General features: G+C 41.0%; 1 protein-coding gene across 1 annotated transcript in view; it reads left to right on the top strand.

The window, feature by feature from the left end:
- LOC123609314 overlaps positions 1-22,098 on the top strand; it is a 110,422-nt gene that overhangs the window by 74,818 nt on the left and 13,506 nt on the right. The window contains exon 8 of the mRNA XM_045500342.1: positions 20,557-20,714. Coding sequence (XP_045356298.1) covers positions 20,557-20,714 — 158 coding nt within the window. The remainder of the gene's footprint in view (positions 1-20,556; positions 20,715-22,098) is intronic.

The raw sequence follows: 22,098 nt of genomic DNA, 5'->3' as shown, positions 1-22,098 counted from the left end.
GAAAAGGAGACACAGAATCTAAAGCAGGCTCCAGGCTCTGAGCTGTTAGCACAGAGCCAGACATGGGGATCAAACCCATGAACTGTGAGATCATGACCTGAACCAAACTAGAATGTTTAACCACTTAAATCACTAAGCCACCCAGGCACCCCTCTAAGATTTTATTTAAATTCAAGTTACTTAACATATAGTGTAGTACTGGTTTCAGGAGTAGAATTTAGTGTTTCATCACTTACATACAATACCCAGAGCTCATCACAACAAGTGCCCTTTTTAATGCCCACCACCCATTTAACCCATCCCCCACCCACCTCCCTTCCAGCAACCTTCAATTTGTTCTCTAGAGTTAAGTCTCTTGTAGTTTGCTTCCCTCTCTGTTTTTATCTTATTTTATTTTTCCTTCCCTTCCCCTATGTTCATCTGTTTTGTTTCTTAAATTCCACATGAGTGAAATCATATGGTATTTGTCTTTCTCTATCTTATTTTGCTCAGCATAATATACTCTAGTTCCATCCACATCACTGCAAATGGCAGTATTTCATTTTTTGATGGTAGGGTAATATTCCATTATATATTCATATATATGTGTGTGTGTGTGTGTGTGTGTGTGTGTATATATATATATATATATATATATATATATACATACATACATACCACATCTTCTTTACCCATTCATCAGTCAATGGACTTTTGGGCTCCTTCCATAATCTGGCTCTGAAAATGCTGCTATAGACATTGGGGTGCATGTGCCCCTTTGAGTCAGTATTTTCATATCTTTTAGATAAATACCTAGTAGTATAATTGCTGGGTCTTAGGGTAGCTCTATCTCTAACTTCCTGAGGAAACTTCACACTGTTTTCCACAGTGACTGCACCAGTTTGCATTCCCAACAAGAGTGTAAGAGGGTTCCCCTTTCTCCACATCTTCACCAACATCTATTGTTTCCTTAGTTGTTAATTTTAGCCATTCTGATAGGTCTGAGGTGGTATCTCAGTGTGGTTATGATTTGTATTTCCCTGAGGATAAGTGATGTTATGCATCTTTTCGTATTTCTGTTAGCCATCTGGGTGTCTTCTTTGGAAAAATGTCTATTCATGTCTTCTGCCCACTTCTTAACTGGATTATTTATTTTTTGGGTGTTTAGTTTGATAAGTTCTGTATAGATTTTGGAAACTAGCCCTTTATCTGATATGCCATTTGCAAATATTTCCTCCAATTCTGTAGGCTGCCTTTTAGTTTGTTGATTGTTTCCTTTGCTCTGCAAAGTTTTATATCTTGATGAAGTCCCAAGAGTTCATTTTTGCCTTTGTTTCCCTTGCCTCCAGCAACGTGTCTAGTAAGAAGGTGCTATGGCCAAGGTCAAAGAGATTGCTGCCTGTGTTCTCCTCTAGGATTTTTTGATAGTTTCTTGTTTCACATTCATGTCTTTCATCCATTTTGAATTTATTTTTGTGTACAGTGTAACAAAGTGGTCCAGTTTCATTCTTCTGCATGTTGCTGTCCAGTTTTCCCAACACCATTTGTTGAAGAAACTGTCTTTTTTCCATTGGATATTCTTTCCTGCTTTGTTGAAGATGAGTTGACCATATAGTTATGGGTCCATTTCTGGGTCCTCTATTCTGTTCCATTGATTTATGTGTCTGTTTTTGTGCCAGTACTATACTGTCTTGATGACTACAGTTTTGTAATACAGTTTGAAGTCCAGAATTGTGATGTCTCCAGCTTTGTTTTGCTTTCTCAACATTACTCTGGCTGCTCAAAGTCTTTTCTGGTTCCATACAAATTTTAGAATTGTTTGTTGTAGCTGTGTGAAAAATGCTGGTGTTATTTTGATAGGGGTTGCATTGAATGTGTAGATTGCTTTGGGTAGTATAGACATTTTTTTTTTCAACGTTTATTTATTTTTGGGACAGAGAGAGACAGAGCATGAACGGGGGAGGGCCAGAGAGAGAGGGAGACACAGAATCAGAAACAGGCTCCAGGCTCTGAGCCATCAACCCAGAGCCCGACGCGGGGCTCGAACTCACGGACTGCGAGATCGTGACCTGGCTGAAGTCGGACGCTTAACCGACTGCGCCACCCAGGCGCCCCAAGACATTTTAACAATATTTGTTCTTCCAATCCATGAGTATGGAATGTTTTTCCATTTCTTTGCATCCTCTTCAATTTCCTTCATAAGTGTTCTATAGTTTCATAGCATAATAAGTGTACTCTTAATCTCCTTCACCTATTTCACCCACTTCCCCTCTGGTAACTATTAGTGTGTTCTTTATATTTAAAAGTCTATTTATTTGTCTCTTTTTTCTTTGTTCATTTTTTTTAATTCCACATACGAGTGAAATCACATGGTAATTTTTCTGACTGCTTATTTCCCTTAGCATCCTACCTTCTAGATCCTTCCATGTTGTTGCAAATGGCAAGATTTCATTTTTTATGGCTGAGTAATATTCCAGTAAATATGTGTATGTATGTATGTGTGTTATATGTTTGCATATATGTATATATATTATATACCACCCTTCTTTATCCATTCATCTATGGATGGACACTTGGGCTGCTTCCATAATTTGGCTATTTAAATAGTGCTGCAATAAACACAGGGGTGCATATATATTTTTGAATTAGTGTTTTTATATTCTTTGGGTAAATGCCCAGTAGTAGAATTACTGGGTCATATGGCAATTCTATTTTTAATTTTTTGAGAAACCTTCATACTGTTTCTCACAGTGGCTGCACCAGTTTGCATTCCCACCAACAGTGCAGGAGAATTCCTTTTTTTCCCACCTCCTTGCCAACACTTGTTGTTTTTGTGTTGTTGGTTTTAGCCATTCTGACAGGTCTGAGGTGATAGATATCTCACTGTAGTTTTGATTTGCATTTCTCTGAGGATGACTGATGTTGAGCATCTTTCCATGTGTCTGTTAGCCATCTGAATGTCTTCTTTGGAGAAATGTCTGTTCATGTCTTTTGCCCATTTTTAAATTAGATTATTTATTTTTTCACTCAAGTTTCTTTTAAAGTAGAGGGAAGCAAAACAAAAAATGCCTCTTCTTGAGTAGCAGGTTTCTATTAATAATATTTTACACCTATTATTTGCTAGCATTTACTTTACTACCAGACATTGTGCTACATACTTGGGATATCTTATTTCATTTACTCTTCCTAACAAATATATGAGATGTGGAAACTGAATTTCACCAAGACTAGGCACTTACTTAGAGTCACACGATTACTAAATGGTGTCATCAGAATTTAAGTATAAGTTCACAGCCCAGGCTTTCTCCTATTGGTTACACTATCTGTAATATACAGGTATGTACAATAGTAATTGTACTGGATTTGGTGTCAGACAGGCTGTATTCAGATTCCACTCTAATACTCACTAGCCTTGTAAATTAGGTAAGTTACTTAAGCCTCAGTCATTTCTTCTGTCAAGTTGGACCCAGAATGCTTGACAAATGGGGCACTTGAGGATTAAGCTGTAAAAGGTTCTAGTCACACAATTAATGTTATATTCCTTCCTTACAATAAAGTGGATTCCATAATTGGAAACACTTCTGCTATATTCTTGCCTTCAGAGAATGTGACATTTGGCCAAAGACTCAAAGTCAGAGAACAAACAGCTATGTGTCCAGTCAGAGAATAAGAACCACTAGGATCCACAAAAGGAGAGGGTCTGGGGTTTTAAGAAGAGCAGGCATAAGCCATGTGACAGGAGCAGAGAGCCAGGGAAAGGCTGGCTAAGAAATGGCTTGAGAGGTGGGCAGGGTCTTGTAAGTCAGGTGTTGGGAGTGTGGATTTTATTTTACACTCAATGGGAAGTCATGGATCTTTACCAGGTGGATGGTATGATGCCTGGGTAAGCAGAAGAATGTATCCCGTTCCCCACACCATGCTCCCAACCCAAAGATGCCCACATCTGAATCCCTGGAACCTGTGACTATATTACTTTACTTGGCAAAAGGAACACTGTGGTGTGATTAAGTCAAGGGTCTTGAGATGGGGAGATTATCCTGGATTTTCTGGGTGGGCCCAGTGTCATCACAAGGATCGCCATCACTGGGAGATGGGAAAGTCAGACTCAATGACAAAGGAAGCAGAGGTTTAAGTGAGGCAGGGCCATGAGCCTAAGAATGCAAGCAGCCTCTAAAGCTGGAAAAGGTAAGAAAAGGATTCTCCTGTAGAGCTTCTAAAAGGGACACAGCCCTGCCAACACCCTAATGTTAGCCCAGTGAAGATGATTTCAGATTTCTGACTTCCAGAACCATTAGAAAATAAACGTATCATGTGTTAAGCTGCTAAATTTGCTACAGCAGCAGTAGCAAACTAATCCAATGCCTATGGCTTCTGAGTGGAGAATGGCGTGAAGACGGGATGGAGGGTAGAACTGGGAGGCTAGCTGAGATGCTGTTACAGTGATCCAGACAAAGTAGGTCTGTCCAAGAGTAATGGTGGCTGCACAGAGCTGCAATAAGGGGACACACTGGAGATATATTTTGGAGGTAGGGCTGATAGGACTTGCCAAATTCCCCTAGCTCCTAAACCATTCTTTGTTTTGGCAGGACCTGGAACCCCTGGGTACTATTTGGCACACTAGAGTCATCAGTCCTAGGAAGCAAGTGCTTCTTTACTAGGTAACTGATTTGACAAATAAATAATTTACTCACCAACCAGAAACATCTAGCCAATGGGAAAAAGCAACGGAACAACAACAACTCAGAGCCCAGCCTGAAAAAGTCAAAAGGCAAACTCTTTGGTTTTATACTGTCATAAAGAATGGAAAAAGCAAGGCCCAAGACAGCAGCTGGCACAAAAGTGAATGCCTTTGAGGGTGAAAATGTGCTTGTGGTCTAGTTCCAGGCTCTGCAGAATTTCCTTCTTAGAAGGAGTAACAAGAATGATTTTCTCTGTAGCAGAAAAGAGAAGGAAAGTAATAACCTTTTTAACCGAGCAGCATTTGTCAGACCTTTCCAAGCACCATCCTGCACCCCTTCAGGCCACCCAAAGGCCAGGCCTCCACTTGCTATTCCAATGAGACATTCCTGTAGGCAAGATTTCATACCATGGCCTCTGCCCACCATCCTTGCACCAAAGCCCAGAGCTGTATAGAATGCCAGCTTGAGGACTGAAGACCCAAGGAGGGGGGAAATCCCATGGGAGACCAGCCATCCTGCCTTGTCACAATATAGGCATTTCCTTCCCAGGGAAAAGACTAAAATAAGCCTTCACTCCACCAAAGCTTCCAGGACCTGATTGGATTTCCCTAAAATCACCTCCCCAACACTAGCTCCAGCACCCCAGCTCATCACACCTTTCTCCAACAGCACCCACAGTCAATCTCAGCCTCCTAAGACTGATTCCCAGCTGCCCCACATTTTGCCTCATTGTGTTTTTCTGTGTGTGCCACACACTGCCCCTCCCCTTCAAGAAACCCTCTTTGAATCCTTAACTCTCCCTAGTAATTGAATCCACACCCAGTAGTTGAGGGAGGAGGCAAGACTTCCTCGCTTACACCATAGGCAGTGTGGAGTGCTCATGGGGAACCCAGGGGTTCAGCATCTTAGGGTGAGAAGCCCTTCTGCAGGGGTAAGGGAAGAGGGGAGTGTGCAAATGAGTTTCAGAACAGTGCGTATCCCCTCTCTGGCCTCTAAATCCCTGGCTTGCAGGCTTGCATGTCATTGCTCTGTTCTCCCTTGCCTGGGGGTCTTTTATTGCTCCAGACTTTTGTCATAGAGTTTAGGAAGCCTCACCTCAACCCGGCTGGCAGGCCTCGTTTTCCCCTTGCCCGAGAGAGCCAGAACAGATCGCTTTTCTGTTTTTTTATGTACACCACTTTGATTTAATGGTCCCATTTATGCCCCAAACTTGTCACTCTCGACTAATGCCACACCTTACCTTCTTCACACTCCCTAGATCCCCAGACTGATTTGTGGGTTAGTATCTCCATTTTTATCAATAATAAAAAAACCAAACTACTTTGCTATAAGAATAACACAGATGCCCGATGCTCATAAAGAAGGTGCCCTCTAGTTCTGATCCCTCCCATCAGAACTAGACTTCATCCCGGGTCTCTATTTTGGGAAGCTTTTCATCCCACAGGCCACAAAGGCAACCAATTGCCTGAAGAGAATAGCATTGTAATGAGCACAGAGGTCATTCTGGATACCATGTGCTGTTAGTTGATTACACACTTTTCCAAGGCTGCCCTTGGTACAGATGCAATGAATGCTAAATGGCATGTGCTGCTCGTTCCAGCAATTAGTTTTGATCTCTCTGGCTTAATGCTGTGTCCAGTTGTTCTGAAAGAGAAAAGAAATGCTCTGCCTCTGCACCATTTATTTTTATATATGCATTCAGTGAAGACTTACTGAAGCCTAGGCCCTCCTAGGCATTGTGCAGGATAAGAATAAAGCATTCTTCCCCTCCCTGGAGAAGCTCATAGCATAAAAAGAGGAGGAAAACATGTAAGGAAAATATGACATGCAGTATGCTACAATATTAGGAGGACGGAAAGAGCCCTTTATTCAACAAGTACATGCCAGGCATTGTTTAAGGCCTGTGGAAGTAAAGAAGGCAAAAGAGGCCCTTACTCTTCTGGGAGAAATGATCATTGCACTAGTAAAAAAATTAAATATCCGAAATTAATTTAAATAGTGATAACTACAACTAATGGAACAGGAATGGGATGAAATGGAGGTTAGCTTAGAGCAGGTCTTCAGATAGGCCTCTCTGGAAAGATGGCCTTCTGAGTGACACAATGGATCTAGCTGTAGAAGATCTAGAAAAGGAGCCACATGAGTAGGGGAAAGAAGTGCAAAGGCACTGAGGCAGGCACAGGCTGGGAGCTTTAGGAGAGAAGTGACAGTTTGGCCTCTAAGAATGGGTAAAATGACATTTCAGGAAAATAAAATGGCTTGAGCAAAGGCACACAACTAGGAAAGTATGAACTGCATTTGGTCAGAAACAAGCACAGATTTGAACCAAGGTCTAGCAAAACATGAAGTTCAGAAGATAAGATGAGGATAGACTATTTACAGAGAGCCCAGGGCCAGGCTGTGGCTATGGAGGATATTCTACGAGCAGGCAATGCTGCAGGTTTTAGGTCAGCCTCTGACTTGATAAGAATGTGCTTTAGCAAGATTGCTCTGGTGTTAGTGGAGACCTTTTTTTTTTTTTTTTTTTTGCCTTGGACAAAAAAATATTCCTTGTGCTTCCTATTCACTGATAAAAATTCATCTTCATGCCTAGATTTCTTGTAGGCATGGGCTACAAAATAGGCTGGGCTATAAAATAGTTTTAAGTAGGGATGGCAATCTAATTTGTGGGGTCCAGTGCAAAATGAAAATGTATGGCCCTTTGTTCAAAATGCAGTGTAGAAGCTTTTTCTTTCTTCAGCCATTTCTGTCTTGACTTGCCATGATGTTTTGTATTATTTAATATAAAATGACGCTCTCAAACATGAGGATACTGCCAGGCAAGTGCAGACCCTCACAGGCACCAGATACCTTCCATTCGACCCAACACTCTGGCATCCACACCCAGCACCTGCAGCAAGGGAAGGCAGCAGTGGTGTCTGGGCAGGATCAGGAGGCCAACACTCTGTCTCACAGAGGCAGGGAGGTAGAACCACATGTGTGCAGAGGCTCCAAGCCCCTGGCACATACCCCATTGTTCATCTTATTTCACTTTCAAACGTAAATCCAAAGATAAAATATTTAAGAGTTTCAAGATGCTGATTGCATCCTTCTGTGTGTGGGGCTTTGTGAGATGGCATGGGTGGCAAGCCTATGATGCCCATCCCAGACTGAGTCCTGAGGAGAGGGTAACTGCATCTCAATGTAGACTTCTTCCTCAGAACTTAAACCCAGTGAGCTACTGCCCCTCAGAAACACCTGTACTACTATCGTTCTATGAGATGCTTAGCGTGTGTGTGTGTGTGTATGTGTGTGTGCGTGCACACCAGGAGGAATGAGTGAAGGGTACACATTTCCTTGATTTCCCGTGGATATACAATTATTTGAGAATAAAAAGTTGTGTACAGAAAACCTTCACACATGTGCTGTTTTTCTGAAGGAGAGGAGGGAGGAAGGAGCCTAAGAGCAAGATCGACAAGATAAACCTAAAGCCACTTAGTGGTGCTTGGCTGGACATCAAAGGTTACCAGGCTTCCTCAGCCAGAAATGTAAACCTTGTTCTTGAGCTAGGAAAGGATGAAAAGAGAGTGGTCGGGCTCACATTCCAAAGGTGAAGGACTAACTAGCTTGTTTCTGACCACATTCATCCTGTTTAAATCCACTAAATGATCATTTACTAATTGCTTACCATTTGCAAGGAATGAACTACACTGCTCTTTGCTCTCTGGCATTACAATTCAAGACAACTGCATTTTATGTAAGGAATGTTTTCCCAAGAGTGGACAGAATCCAAGACTAATCTTGCCAGAGAATGGTGAATTCTAATTACCAGCTAAAGGAACACTACCTCAAGACAACAGAGAGTTCTCTTGGTCCAAAAGTTTTGAAATTCCTGTCAATTTTTAAGTTTGGGAGTATTCACCTTATTTCTGATTTTGTGTTTGATGTTTACATAATACTACTCAAAATTTGCATAATTCAAATTGGCATAAAAGGATCTATACATAACACCATGCAATATCATACAGGGATATTGTTGTAAAATAACAGATATAAAAAAGTATCTAGCACAATCTTTGGAACAAATGGGAAGAAATTAAAGAGACCTATTCTTTTTGCTGTTATATTCAATAATATTTCCAATAAGTCACAGTCTCCAATCCCAAGAATAGTATCGCTAAGCTATAAAAATGGGGCACATTTCATCTTTTTTATATGCAGGAGAATAAATGTGCAGCTTAGAGAGCTAAAACATTTTAATATACCTTTTTTAAAGCTTATTTATTTGAGAGAGAGAGTGTGAGCGGAGTAGGGGCAGAGAGGGGGAAGAGAGAATCCCAAGCAGGCTCCATGGTGTGAGTGCAGAGCCTAAAACATTTTATAAGAAAATTCCATTTAGCATTGAGGTTTTAATGTTTTTCCACTGAAGAGAAAATTAATACCTAGTCAATTCTACTTCTGCGCAAATGTGTAACATGTTAAACCAACATATCATCCCAAAGCTGTGGTCTAGTCAGCAGTTAGAATACCTCTTCCATTATGTTGTTTTTCTTTGCCCACATCATGGGGAAAGGACTAATGATCAATGAAATCTCTTAATCAAAGGCTAGCAGTGGCAAAAGCCCTGTGCATGATCATTTGAATTGAGATACATAGCCCATAGTGTCCTTCAACTCTTGGGTAACAGCTAGTGAGTGAGGGACCCCATAAGCAGCAGAGCCACGACCAGGGCACTAGGGTTCAGATTGCTCAGTACCACCTTCATGCATATGACCATCTTCATGGCCACCCTTTGGCTCTAGCCATTGTCTGTGCTGCGTAGCATGTCCTCCAGGACCAATCTTATAACTTGGTGGAGTCTCAAGAATTGAAAAAGGCCAAAGCCATCAGACAAGTGGTGGCTTGTCTTCACACAATTCCATGAAGGGGGAAAGTTTTCTGAAAACAGAACTAGGGAAACTTGTCTCTGGAGAAGTATGTCATAGCTGTGAAGAAACACAGCAAAACACACTTATCCTAAAAGAAACTGGTGCTGGATACCAGGACTATGGGCTCCTTAACAGTTGTCTGCTTTGATCATGGTGTGTGTAACTGAGCGCTTCCTCTGGATCCAGCCCTGTCTTAGCTACTTTTGGGGGAAAACATATAATCTCTGCTCAAATGGAGCCTGTATTTACCTGGGTCCATAAGACCCACATGAAATAGTCTTTTGAACAAGAGATTAAGAGTACCAGCCCTGGGTCTCACAGACTGGGATCCAGCCTCAGTCCTGCTAACTTGCTACCTGGGTGGACCCAGGTAGTTCACTGAGTTTTTCCAAGCCTTTCTCCTGAAATATGAGGATAACAAAAGCCCTGACCTCCCCAGGTGAATGTGAGCATGGAACATAGTAAATCTGACCTTTATGAAATAAATCTCATTTCATGGAGACAGTCTCATGCTGTGCTTCAGTAAGTTTTGATTCACCTCCTAGATTTACCATCTATTAGCTGCATTTCCTTGGTCAAATTACTTAACCTCACTTGTCGCCATTTTGTGGTTTGTAGAATGTGGATAATGCAGCCCTCACAGTGAGATTGTTTTATAACCTTGCCACAATCAACAAGGAGTATTAAGACAATCCTTTTAAATGTGAAGAATCAGGGCCAGTCTGCTGACATTTTATTCTTCACTCAAGACAAGGCCAAACAGCATTCAGAGATCTTCTGTATTATTTTTAACAGTATGTTGGTGAAATTTATTTTCCATTTTCCAAAGATCTGAGCCATTCAGATTACTTCACCTGGACAGAAAGGGGTTTGCTAGAAACTCCCAGTCAACTCTGCGGACATGACACAGCAACTAATGCAAAATGGGGGAGGTGTTCTGACCCTTTCTGTCACCTCCCTGGGATTTCAGAGTGGAGCCCAGGATGGGCTATCTCAACCGAGGCAGGTTCATTGAGAAGGGTTCTCTCTATTATTGATTAGAAATGCTAAACCAGCAGGCAACTATAATTTTCAGATGCACAGAGAGATTTCTCACAGGAGTTTGACAAATATCACGTTCTTTCCCCTCACTCATATGTACCTGTTGCTTTTCTTCTGAAAAGGGGGTACCCTAGTCTTACGGCATCTTACTTAAAAATAAGAGACCATAGTTCTGATTTGTTAATCTCATTTGGTTCTTCAAAAAAAGAAGAAAAATTTTAATTGTTTACTGAGTGTGAGAGGAATAAATAGGCCCATACAAAGAGCATATGACTAAAAAACTCCTAGATGAGATGATTAAATAATTAAAAGTATATAGCTCAGTGCCTGGTTCATAATAAGAACTCAACCTCAATAAATATTAGTGAGTGCACACATATACACATATATATGCATCTACGCACATACACACACGTACGTACACACATACACACACACTCATCCACATCCACACAAACTAAATGAAGCAATATAATTTAGCTCTCAATGATAGGGCACAGGCATTCTTTGTAGGCAGAGAGAGAATGGTGATGGCTCCAAGAGGTAAAAAGACTTCATGAAGGGAGAGGAATTAGAGCCAACCTTGAAGGTTGGCTAGAATATGAACAGGAAGAGGAGAGACAGGAAGACATGAATGGTGAGGGAAATGGAGGACAGGCAGGGAAGGAATGAGTGCTGTGTTCCTGGGACGGACGCTGAGGACAATTAATGAAATTGATAGAAATGATGGGGTCAGGTAATGGAGGGTATTGGGAATCAGCAGGAAAGACTTGACTACTTATTTTATATTTGTTCATAAGTCTATCTATCTGAGGAGACAGAAATAGCACAGTGTATTATTCAGGGAAACAGAACCAACAGGAAGTGTGTGTATATGTTTATGTATATATACACACATACACACACACAGAAGGGGATTTTAAGGAATTGGCTCATTGTAAGGGCTGGCAAGCCTGAATTCTATAGGGCAGTCCTGCTGGACACCCAGGGAAGAGTTGATGTTGCAACTGGAGTCTGAAGGCAGAAATCTTTCTTCCAGAAGACCTCAATCTCTTCAGAAATCTTTCTTCTGGAAGACCTCAATCGTTTTATCTTGAGGCCTTCAACTGACTGGATGAAGCCCACTAACTACATGGAGGGGCATCTGCTTTACTCCAAGTCTACTGATTTAAATGTTAATCACATCTAAAAAATACATCGCAGCAATATCTAGATTAGTGTTTGACCACAGGTCTAGGCACCATACATAGCCTAGCCACTTTGCCATTTAAAATTAGCCATAACACACAGTAATTTAAACAGAAGAAGTTTAACATGAAGAACAATTAACCAATGATAGGAAAGTAATTATAAAGACAAAAAAAGAGAACTCTAAAAGGAATCTTAAGGTAGAAAGAGAGAGTACTCAAGGAAGCATTAACTTGGAAATAGGGGTACAAGCCTCATCAGAGAAGGTTGGTTGCAGTCACTGGTTGATGGAAGATTTTGCTGGTTTGGCATGGCCAGAGTTGGTACCTAGCCTCTGGGCTAGCAGAAACAACCCCTGGGGCTCAGGTGAGCCAAGGCTGCTGGACAGGTATACAGTGAGTCAAAAGTACTGAGTGTGTCAAGCACTGCTGCTCGTGTGAGGCCCAGAGAGCTTGGTGTCTGCATTAGAACAGCCACAGAAACAAACGTCCAGGGCACTGGTGAGGTGAGGTTGACACTTGGCCATGCAGAGTGAGTTAGGTACATAGAAGATGCTGGAGTGCCACTGTGGGTGCTGTTGACACTGGGAGTTGCAGAGGAAGTCTCCCTCTATAATAACCTAGTGTACTTTTAGGTACCTCTGAGACCCGGGGGCCATTTCCTACACGGCCAGCTCCACAGGGCTGAGGAGAGGGCTAGAACACAGGCCTTGGTGTCTGGGGCTCCCCAGTATGCCACCAATGCCCAAATTGAGAGCTGTGGAACCCTGGAGAAGCTATGTCCTATAAGCACTTAGCACTAGAAGAAATCTCAAAGGCTGAGGAATGGAGAAAAAATGTAGTACAATCTACAGGAACTAGGAAGAACAACGCTTCTTCCTGCAGTGTCCCTCCAGAAGTATGTGGTAGCAAGGTTTAATTTCATGCCAGCTGGCAAAGGAAAAATATTATAATTTTATGTTTAATATTAATAGTAAAATATGAAGGTCACAGGTCTATTTTCACAAATCAGGCAATGAAGGATAAATCTGGAGCTCAGAGGCAATAAACTGGCAAGTAGTATCATGGGAAGTGCAATGGAAGCAGACCTTGGGTGAGTGATGTCAGGCCATTCAAATTACATTGTCAAGATTGTGCTGGCATCGAGAAGCTCAGCCAGGGGGCTGCTGTAGTGACATAGGCATGACAGGCCAAGACCTTGGATCAAAGTGCTATCACTAGGAATGAAGTACAAGTTTGGAGTGAGATATTTCAAAGGAAAAACAGAATTCTTGCTTTTGGTTATCATCCTGCCTTAGTCTATTCAGGCTGCTATAACAAACATGCCATAGATTGGGTGGCTTAAACAACAAACATTCATTTCTCACAGTTTTGGAGACTGGGAAGTATAAGATCAAGGCACTGGCAGATTTTGGGTCTAGTGCAGATCTTCTTCCTGATTCATAGATGGTGTCCTTTGTATGTGTCCTCACATAGCAGAAGGGGCAATGGAGCTCTCTGGACTGTCTAATATTATTAATGAGGGTTCCATCCTCATGACTTAATCACTTCCCAAAGGCCCCACCTCTTAGCACCATCACATTGGGGTTTAGGATTTCAGCATATGGATTTTGGACTTGGGGGAGGACACAAACATTCAGTGCATAACATACCCCAAATTACAAAAGCTTGGAGAGACCTGCAAAGATATTAGAGAAAGAAAAACACTTTCCCTCAACTCTGAAGTGCTAAGTGTGCTATCGTGTGTGTGTGGGTAAACATCTGAATCCACTGAGGATCAGAACACTCCCTCTCAGAAGAACTGGGTCACTCCTTTCCTAATGAGGGTCAAAATAGGGCAGAATGAGGTAGGCAAAAGACCATGAGTAATAATGAGCATATTAGGTTTGGGAATCCCAGAGCCTAAGAACATGACCAGAAAAGGGGCTAAGGAATTCATTGTCCGGAATGAGACTGGCTGAAGACTAGCAAATCAGTCTAAGGCTAAAACCCATGGTGGGTCTTAGTACTTAGCACGAAGTCTGGCAGAAGGTACAGACACACTCAGTAGGTGTTGGAGAAAGGAAAGGAGCAAGAGAGGGCAGTAAGGAGAGAGAAATTCATTAAAGCCAGGATGTTAATCCAGGCATGACTGGACCAAAAAGCAGCCTCTCAGGACAGAGGAAGGGAGAGCCATTAGTAAGCACCTGGCTCTTCCAACAGGCAGCTTCTATCTATGGACTGTGGGAGACTCTACGCATGAGTATAACCAGAGGCAAATACTGACTCCTCTGAATCCCTGAGTGAGGGGCAGGTTAACAGGAATCCAGGCACAGAAGTCAACCACTGAAATCATCACAACTGCCTTCCAAAATAAAACAGTGAAATTGCCCAGACTCCCTCCCTTTTCTACCTTCTCCCTCTGTTCCAGCCCCATCCCCACCCATGTCCCAGCCCAGCCCAGCCTTCCTCTCAGTAATAACCACTGCTGGTTCTGGAACAGAACTTTCCTCATACAGCATCCTGAGTCATAGCGATAGTGTAAGGACACTTCATTTGCACTTAAACTGATATAGGACCCCAGATACAGGAAAGAAAAATCCTCATTGTTATGTGCACTTTACACAGATGATCTCTTCTCATCCTCAAAAAGGAGGGTGCTTTTACCCCTATTTTACAAATGAGGACACTGAGATTCCCAGAGTTTAAGCCCTTCCCCTTGTTCATGTAACCTGTAATTCTTGGAGAGAAAAAAAAGAGACAGATATAAGAACTTACTTTAAATAAAGTTACTTTGACATCCATATTAAAGATGCTCAGTTAACAAATATACTAGGTTCTTACTCTTCATTTTCATCAAATTTCTACGTAAGAATGAAAGTTAACATTTATATATCACTTATGAAGTGCCAGGCAGTGTTCTGAAAACTTTACATATGTATTAACTAAATTCTCTTTCATAAGGAAACAGAGACACAGAGAGTTGAAGTAACTTGCCCAAGGCCACAAACATAAGGATTCAAACCCAGCCTGTGTGGCTTCAGAAACCACCTACAAACTGAGAATACGCTAAGTTCAGAGAGAAAGCTTGTAGGACAAACATTCAATTGCAGAGCTTAAGATGCAGAATATCTTGATTTTACAGTGAACCTGGTAACTTTTTGACAACTTTGGAAAGGTCATGACTATGACTCAGATTAACTACTCCACAGTCTTTCTGTTCTCACTGGTTGGTAGTTGTTCTACTCTAAGGGATAGTTGAGGAGCCAAGGGAAATGGTGACAAATGAGACATGTGACTGAGGCCAGAAGTGTCTCTTCAAAGCTGTAAAGCATGGGCAGCTCAGACTCCAGCTTCATTATCATCCCTCCACTTAGCTGACTTTCTAGCAGGAAGCCTGTCTGTCTGGGAGCAGCATAATGCATTGGTCTGTGTGCACATGAACTCCTCCAGCCCCAAAAGCCACTTGTGTTTCCTGGAGCCTGGAGTCTCCCCGGTGCCAGGAAACAACATGATGCTGCCAGCCTGTATTTATCATTCCTAAAACATGGCTCCCTACTCCAAGCAAACTGAAAAGAAAAGCACAAAATTCTGAGTTTGCAGCCAGTTACCTCTGCTGGTGTTGGTGGCAGCCAGACATTATAAAAGTAGGGAAAGAGCAGGAAACGCACTTCTATTCAGACAAGAGTTCTTGCAACTGTGGGGAATAAAATCGTCATCATCTCCATTTCTTGAAAAAAACAAAAAGAGAAACGTTAAATTCACAAAGCTCTGACAGAGAACCCAGTACCGGCCACAAACAAGAGTCTGACGTGCATGATCTTTATTCTCTGTCCTCTTTTCTTCATCTATGCTTTCTTGCCTACTTGGAGGGAAAAGAGGAAAGCATAAATAAATAAACAAATGCATACATACATGTATGTAATAATCTTGAGTGGGTCATGAGGGGAGTGCAGTCCCTAGGGTCAAAACTTCCATTTAATCAAGAACAGAGATAGGTAACACAGGCTACTCCAGAGAAAGCATCCTGTATCTCTCCTTACCTTTGCAGGCTTTGCCGCCCTCCTGATCCAGTCAGCTATGACATGGACAGAGGCCACCGCCTCCTAGCTATCAGACTGATGGTTTTCAGACACCAGGGAGGAGGGAAGCCTCCAAACTGCTGCCTACAGATAAAAGGCTCTGATCATCATTAATAAGGCTCTAAGAGGCACTCACCCCTCAATTTTGCTTCAACCTGCTAGCTTTAAATATAGCAGTCTAGATGTGTGTTTTATGTACCTTTCATGTGCTGTTTTGCTTTAGGACATGCTTTCTTTCCCTCTAAATTTATTTTGGCTCTGTTTTCCCCACTGAGAATTATCAGTTCCTTTTTCTGGCTAAAGATGCCTGTTTCATCCTTCTTAGTTTATGGATTTTCATGGCTATGCCTTTAGATAAAGTGAAACATGTTGGTATAGTGTCCTAACCTTTTCTCTCTCCTTAGACAAAGAGACGCAACCACAAAATATTTCTGCCAAGTTTAAACCAAAATTTTGACCGAAGCAAATAACTAAAAAAACCTCTGTAGGTAATTTTATTTTACCAGAAAGCCCAGGTTGCAGACAGATACAGATGTCCTTGTCTGTATTTTTCTTTATAGAAATAATTTAATTTATAAGTGGATTCACTCTGGGTTGGGTTTTTGTCCTTATTATTTACTATTTCCCTTTTCTGAGCAGTCTGACCTTTGGAATCATTTCTGTAGAAATCTTATTTCCATGACAGACACTGTCAACATTATCCAAGGCCACCTGGCATAAACAGCCTAAATTCCTTTATCTCAGTTGATAGCTTCTGGACCTCACTAAACAATTCCTTGGTATTATTCTATTCAGCATCATTTCTATTTTACTCAATCTCGTATCCATGAAGCAACTGGATCCCTCATTTGGCTCAGGAATAAAAAAATGAAGCTAGAGTCTTTCCATTCCTTGGAAAGGAGAATATAAAGTTGTAGGGAAACCAGTCTTTTTTTTTTCCCAAAGTTTTTATTTATTTTTAAGAGAGAGAGGGACAGAGCACAGGCAGGGGAGGGGCAGAGAGAGAAGGAGACATAGAATCCAAAGCAGGCTCCAGGTTCTGAGCTGTCAGCACAGAGCCCGAGGCGGGTCCAACCCGTGAACCACAAGATCATGACCTGGGCTGAAGTTGGGCTCAACCGACTGAGCCACCCAGGTGCCCCTAGGGAAACCAGTCTTTAAAAATTCTTTGCTGTTTTCAATACCTACATAAGTCAGACTTTTGGCAGAGCCAGAGGGAAAGACTCAAACAGAACCCATTTAAGAATTAAACTGAGGGACTGAGTTTTGCTTAAGGGAAAGGTTAAAGACCCCAAGGGCATGGCAGTAAGACAAATTGGGGTTCTCATTGTTGTTTATCTCTAGAAAACATTTGATTGGAGAATACAGAACCACAGACCAAGCAGCGTTCGGATTCAACTAAAAGAGAACCTTTTCTGAACCCCATATCTCCACAAGAGTGGAGTTTAAAGGTGCTTGGACTGGTGAAACCGAGAGAAAAGAGTAAGATGAATGAGCACGGCTGCAGGAGTACCACACCCGTTACGTGGGCTCTGTGTGCCTGGTCTTATTGCAGCTGCTCCCAGGGCCACAGCAGGCTCATAATCTTGGACAATGAGGAGCAGCTGAGAGTAGCCAAAATGGAATCCGGGCCGTGTTAGAGGCCATGTAAGAGACGGTAGCATTCAGTTTTTAATCTAATCCATTCATCAATCATTCATTCTTCTGACATAGCTGCTATTTGAGCAGAGGAAAAAGAGCCTCATAAGTGACTTAAGGCACTATTCTTGGTTGTGTCACATGCCATATGAATGTAGTCCTTTGCATTCTCTTACAGCAAAGGATGTGGAGAGCATGGTAGCTCTAGAGTAACCTAATGGTGCTAGTGCTGAGAAACTGACATATCATCTTATCTATAAAATGGGCCCAGAGGAAAGCAAACCAAGTGAGTGTTTGCTCTTAGTAAATGAGCACATCTGTCACTTCTCATGAGAATAAAATTTCCAGGCTTCATTCGTTTTCCCATATCTTTTTATAGTTTGCAATGCTCCTGTGAAAATGATATAAGTAGCCATTATGGGCATGTAAAGACTTTATCCTTATTAAAGCAAATGAAAATATATTCTTCTGATTTTTAATATCATAGTATTGACCATGTCCAATGATTACAACATGTGCTACTTTCTTTATATTTACTAAAACTGACTGAAATTCTGCATCTCTGTCTCTATTCCAGGAAAGTTAGTGGCTTCAGGACATACTATGTCTCCTAAAATGTTCAATATTATAGCCTTCAAATGCTGAATCTAAGATCCAGCAGTCTCCCAAATTTCCATGGCCTAAGAAGCCAGACACATGGCAGAAGTAGTGTCGAGGACAGAGACAGAAGACCAGTGTCCAAATTCTATTTCTATGTAACACTGGGGCATCTCATTGAAACTCAGTTTCTTCCTCTAGAAAATGGGGATAAGAGTGGCTTCCTATTTTATAGACTAGTTATAAAACATGAAAAGGCAGAGCCCATGGAAATGTTTTATAAACTAAAGTGCCATACAACTATGAGATATTACTTTTGGTCAAAGAATATTTTTGTTTCCATCCACCCATGAGTAGCAAGAAAATTTCTGCCTATGCATGTACACACATGTGTGTTTATATGTACCCATGCATGTGTATACATGTAACATGTCTCACATGTATTTACATGCACACGTGTGTGTATATGTGCACATATAAATGTATTAGGGGAGGGGTGAGAGGGTTTTCATCTGCATCTCAAAGGCAGTCATTACCTAAAACTGGTTAAGAGCCTCTGGTATGGATGATGCTCCACACCATCAGCCATTAGAAATATGCAAATGAAAATCACCAGGAGATTCTACTACATGCCCAGTAGGATGGCAGCTATTATCAAAAAGACAAGCACTACAGACTATTGGTGAGGGTGTTGGGAATCTGGAACACTCATAGACTACTGGTGGGAATGTAAAATGGTATAGCCGCTTTGGAAAATAGTTTGGCAGTTTCTTGTAAAATTAAACCTACGATGTGACCCAACACTTTCACTCTTAGTAATGTACCAAAGAGAATGAAAACATATGTCCACACAAAGACCTGTACACAAATGTTTATAGCAGCATTATTCAAAATAGACCAAAACTTGAAAGAAAAATCGCCATTAGCTTGTGAATGGACAAACTAGATGATGAATACCTGTATAATAGAATAATAGCTCAGAAATAAAAAGGAATGAAGAACAAATAAATGCTACACTGCGGATGAAACTTGAAAACATTACACTAAGTAAAAGAAGCCAATCACAAAGAACATAGTATATGATACTACTTATATGAAATGTCCAGAAATGGCAAATTCATAGGAATAGAAAACAGATGTGTGATTATCTATGATTGGAGGAGCAAGGGTGGCAATTGACTGCAAATGGGCTGAAAGAAAATTTGGAGATTGATGGAAAGTTCTAAAACTAGATTGTGGCAACGGTTTCACAACTCTGTACCTTGCCTAAAAAAAAAAATCACTGAGTTGTACGCATATAGTTAGTGACTTTATGGTACATAAATTAAACCGCAATATAGTCATTTTTAGAGAGGACATGAATAGTGGACAGGATGTTTTGAGATATAATTGTAAAATAAATATAACAAAATATTTACTTGTAAAATTATTTTACTCTTGCATACATAGGTGGTATTTTAAAATACTGTCATTTAAAGAAAAGTGTTCTTGATTCTCTCTGTGCTGCAGTTTCCTGATCTGTAAAATAGAGATGATAAAAGCAACTACCTTGTAAGCATTTGTGAAGCAAAACCAAATAAGAGATGTGAAGAATTTAGAAGAGGGCCATACGCAATAAGCATGGAGTACATGTTAATTGTAGAAACTAACTAGAGATCTCATGTCACTACCAACCACATATATTTTGTAATGTGAACTTCTTTTATTTTTTTAAGAAGCTTTATTTTGTGATGGAGTGCACACATGTGCACATGTGCACACACAACTGGGGGAGAGACAGAGGGAGCGGGAGAGAGTGAATCCCAAGCAGGCCCCGCGCTGTCAGTGCGGAGCCCAATGCAGGGGTCAAACTCATGATCCGCGAGATCATGACCTGAGCTGAAGATGGACACTTAACCACTGAGCCACCCAGATGCCCCTATAATGTGAATTTAATTTTTTTAATGTTTTATTTATTTTTGAGAGAAAGAGAGTATGAGTGGGAGGGGCAGATTGAGAGGGAGAGACAGAATCCAAAGAAGACTCCAGGCTCGGAAATGTCAGCAGAGGGCCGGCATGGGGCTTGAACCCATGAATTGGGAGATCATGATCTGAGCCAAAGTCGAATGCTTAACCAAATGAGCCATCCAGGCATCCCAATGTGAATTTCTTTTAATGGTTTTTCTCATAGGAAAAAGGGGCATTAATAATAATTAACTATACTTTCCCAAGTTGGTATAAATAAAATGCATATTAATAGGGGGTATTCAAAAGGGATGTGAAAAAATATAATAGCTGGAGATTTGGAGTTCCATGGAATATATCATGGGGAGCATAATCAACAAAAACTCATTTGGGTTATAATTTCATTTCAGATCATACAGTCAATTATAAAAAAAATAACTTCAGTCTTCCTTTCTTCACTCATGTTCGCTCTTATCTGCTTAGTTGCAGTGCCCATGCTGAACCTCTTCCTTATCAATTACAGGATGAAGGAAAATGTTCGCCTCTAGAAGTAATAAAATTAGAAGGTGCAGAAGTTGGCATTGATAGCAGTTTGGGAAAACCATTTGTGTTTAACTGTGTGCCTCAGTCTGGAAATAGAACATTTTGCTTCTGTGCAACCTCAAACCAAGAAATGAAAAGGTAATTCATTAATCTGTGATCTTACCAGTCTCACTTTGGGTGGAGGAATGCTTCTTCAATAGCAGTCTTATTGATTTGGGGGTTGGAAGTAGAGAAGGGAACAGCAAGTTTATAGTGTGAGTCAATCAACTATCTTTTTATTAGGTATGAAAAGTTGGGTTCTTCATTATTCCCCCAGTTTTTTTTTTTTCTATCAGAATTGCTAAAGAACTGAAACATCTTCTCCTAACTCATTTGCTTTAGATCTCCACATTTTCTAAAAAAGCTTAATAGTGTCACGGTCACATCTAGCTTCCCTAAGTTACCAGGTTTATATATTTTAAGCCCATCAGATTGATAGTCCTAGCTATAAAAATAATGTAGTAGGGTTGCAATTTAGCACACTACAGGGAGATGAGCAAAATAAATAGTAATAATGTAGCTTTGTGGAGAATGAATCCAGTTGACATTTTCAAGCATACAACCCAACTGGAGGGGTAGAGGTATGCAGGCTTTCTAAGCATTTAGTGGCTTATGATCATTACTTCACTGTATCACCCTAAGGGAATGGAGATCACTGGTCAATCCAGTGAGTCAACTGAAAACTGCAATGTAAGTGCTGCTAATTTAGGGTGAAGGTAGGATGGAGTAGAAGTAAGGGAGACTGACAAAAAGGTAAGAGGTCAACGGTGTTGAGTGTTTCTTTAAGAGGAATTGGACTCAGTTCCAATCTTAAAGAGAAGCCTAGGTCTGAAACGTCTGAGACAAACAATATACTGTTCCTACTTGTAGAACATTATTGATTCAAATGCATGTTGCTTTAAAGGACAAAGAGGGAAATATGATGATGGTAACCTGACTGTATTTCAATTCAGGAACAAAATATTTGTTGGTTAGCTAATGTGCCCAAGACAGTGTTTTAAGTTCTCCACAGACTATTAGTATGATTAAGTGCCAATTCTTGCCCTCAAAAAAGCTCAGAACTAAGAAGATAGGGCATTTGGTTGAATATTTGCAATGCCAAAGAAACATTAAGAAGTGCTATAGGAGAAGACAAAGTGGCACGGCAACTGAGTGTAGGGAGTGAGGATCTCCCAAGGCAGGGATGAGGGAAGAGTTTACAAAGGGTGTGGCACAGGATCAGACAAGCGTGCAAAAGAAGAAATGGGACAGAAAAAGGCAGAGGGAATAAATCAAACTTTGGGGAGAAGAGCAAGCAGTATGGTTTGATTGAAGGTTACAGGGTTTAAAAGAAAATTTAAAAGATTGTCAAATGGGGTGGATAGGCTGGTAGCTGACTAAGGAGACAAGACTAAGAAAATATAGTCCTCAAGTAGGAGCACTAATGGTGCACTAAATGCGTCTACTCTGTCCAAGGAACACTTGGGGAGGGAGCTAAGGACAG

The sequence above is a fragment of the Leopardus geoffroyi genome, chromosome A1 (genome assembly GCF_018350155.1).
Source record: "Leopardus geoffroyi isolate Oge1 chromosome A1, O.geoffroyi_Oge1_pat1.0, whole genome shotgun sequence".
Taxonomy (NCBI): domain Eukaryota; kingdom Metazoa; phylum Chordata; class Mammalia; order Carnivora; family Felidae; genus Leopardus; species Leopardus geoffroyi.
Note: the sequence above shows the minus strand (reverse complement) of the source record. Positions and strands in the feature narration are given on the sequence as shown.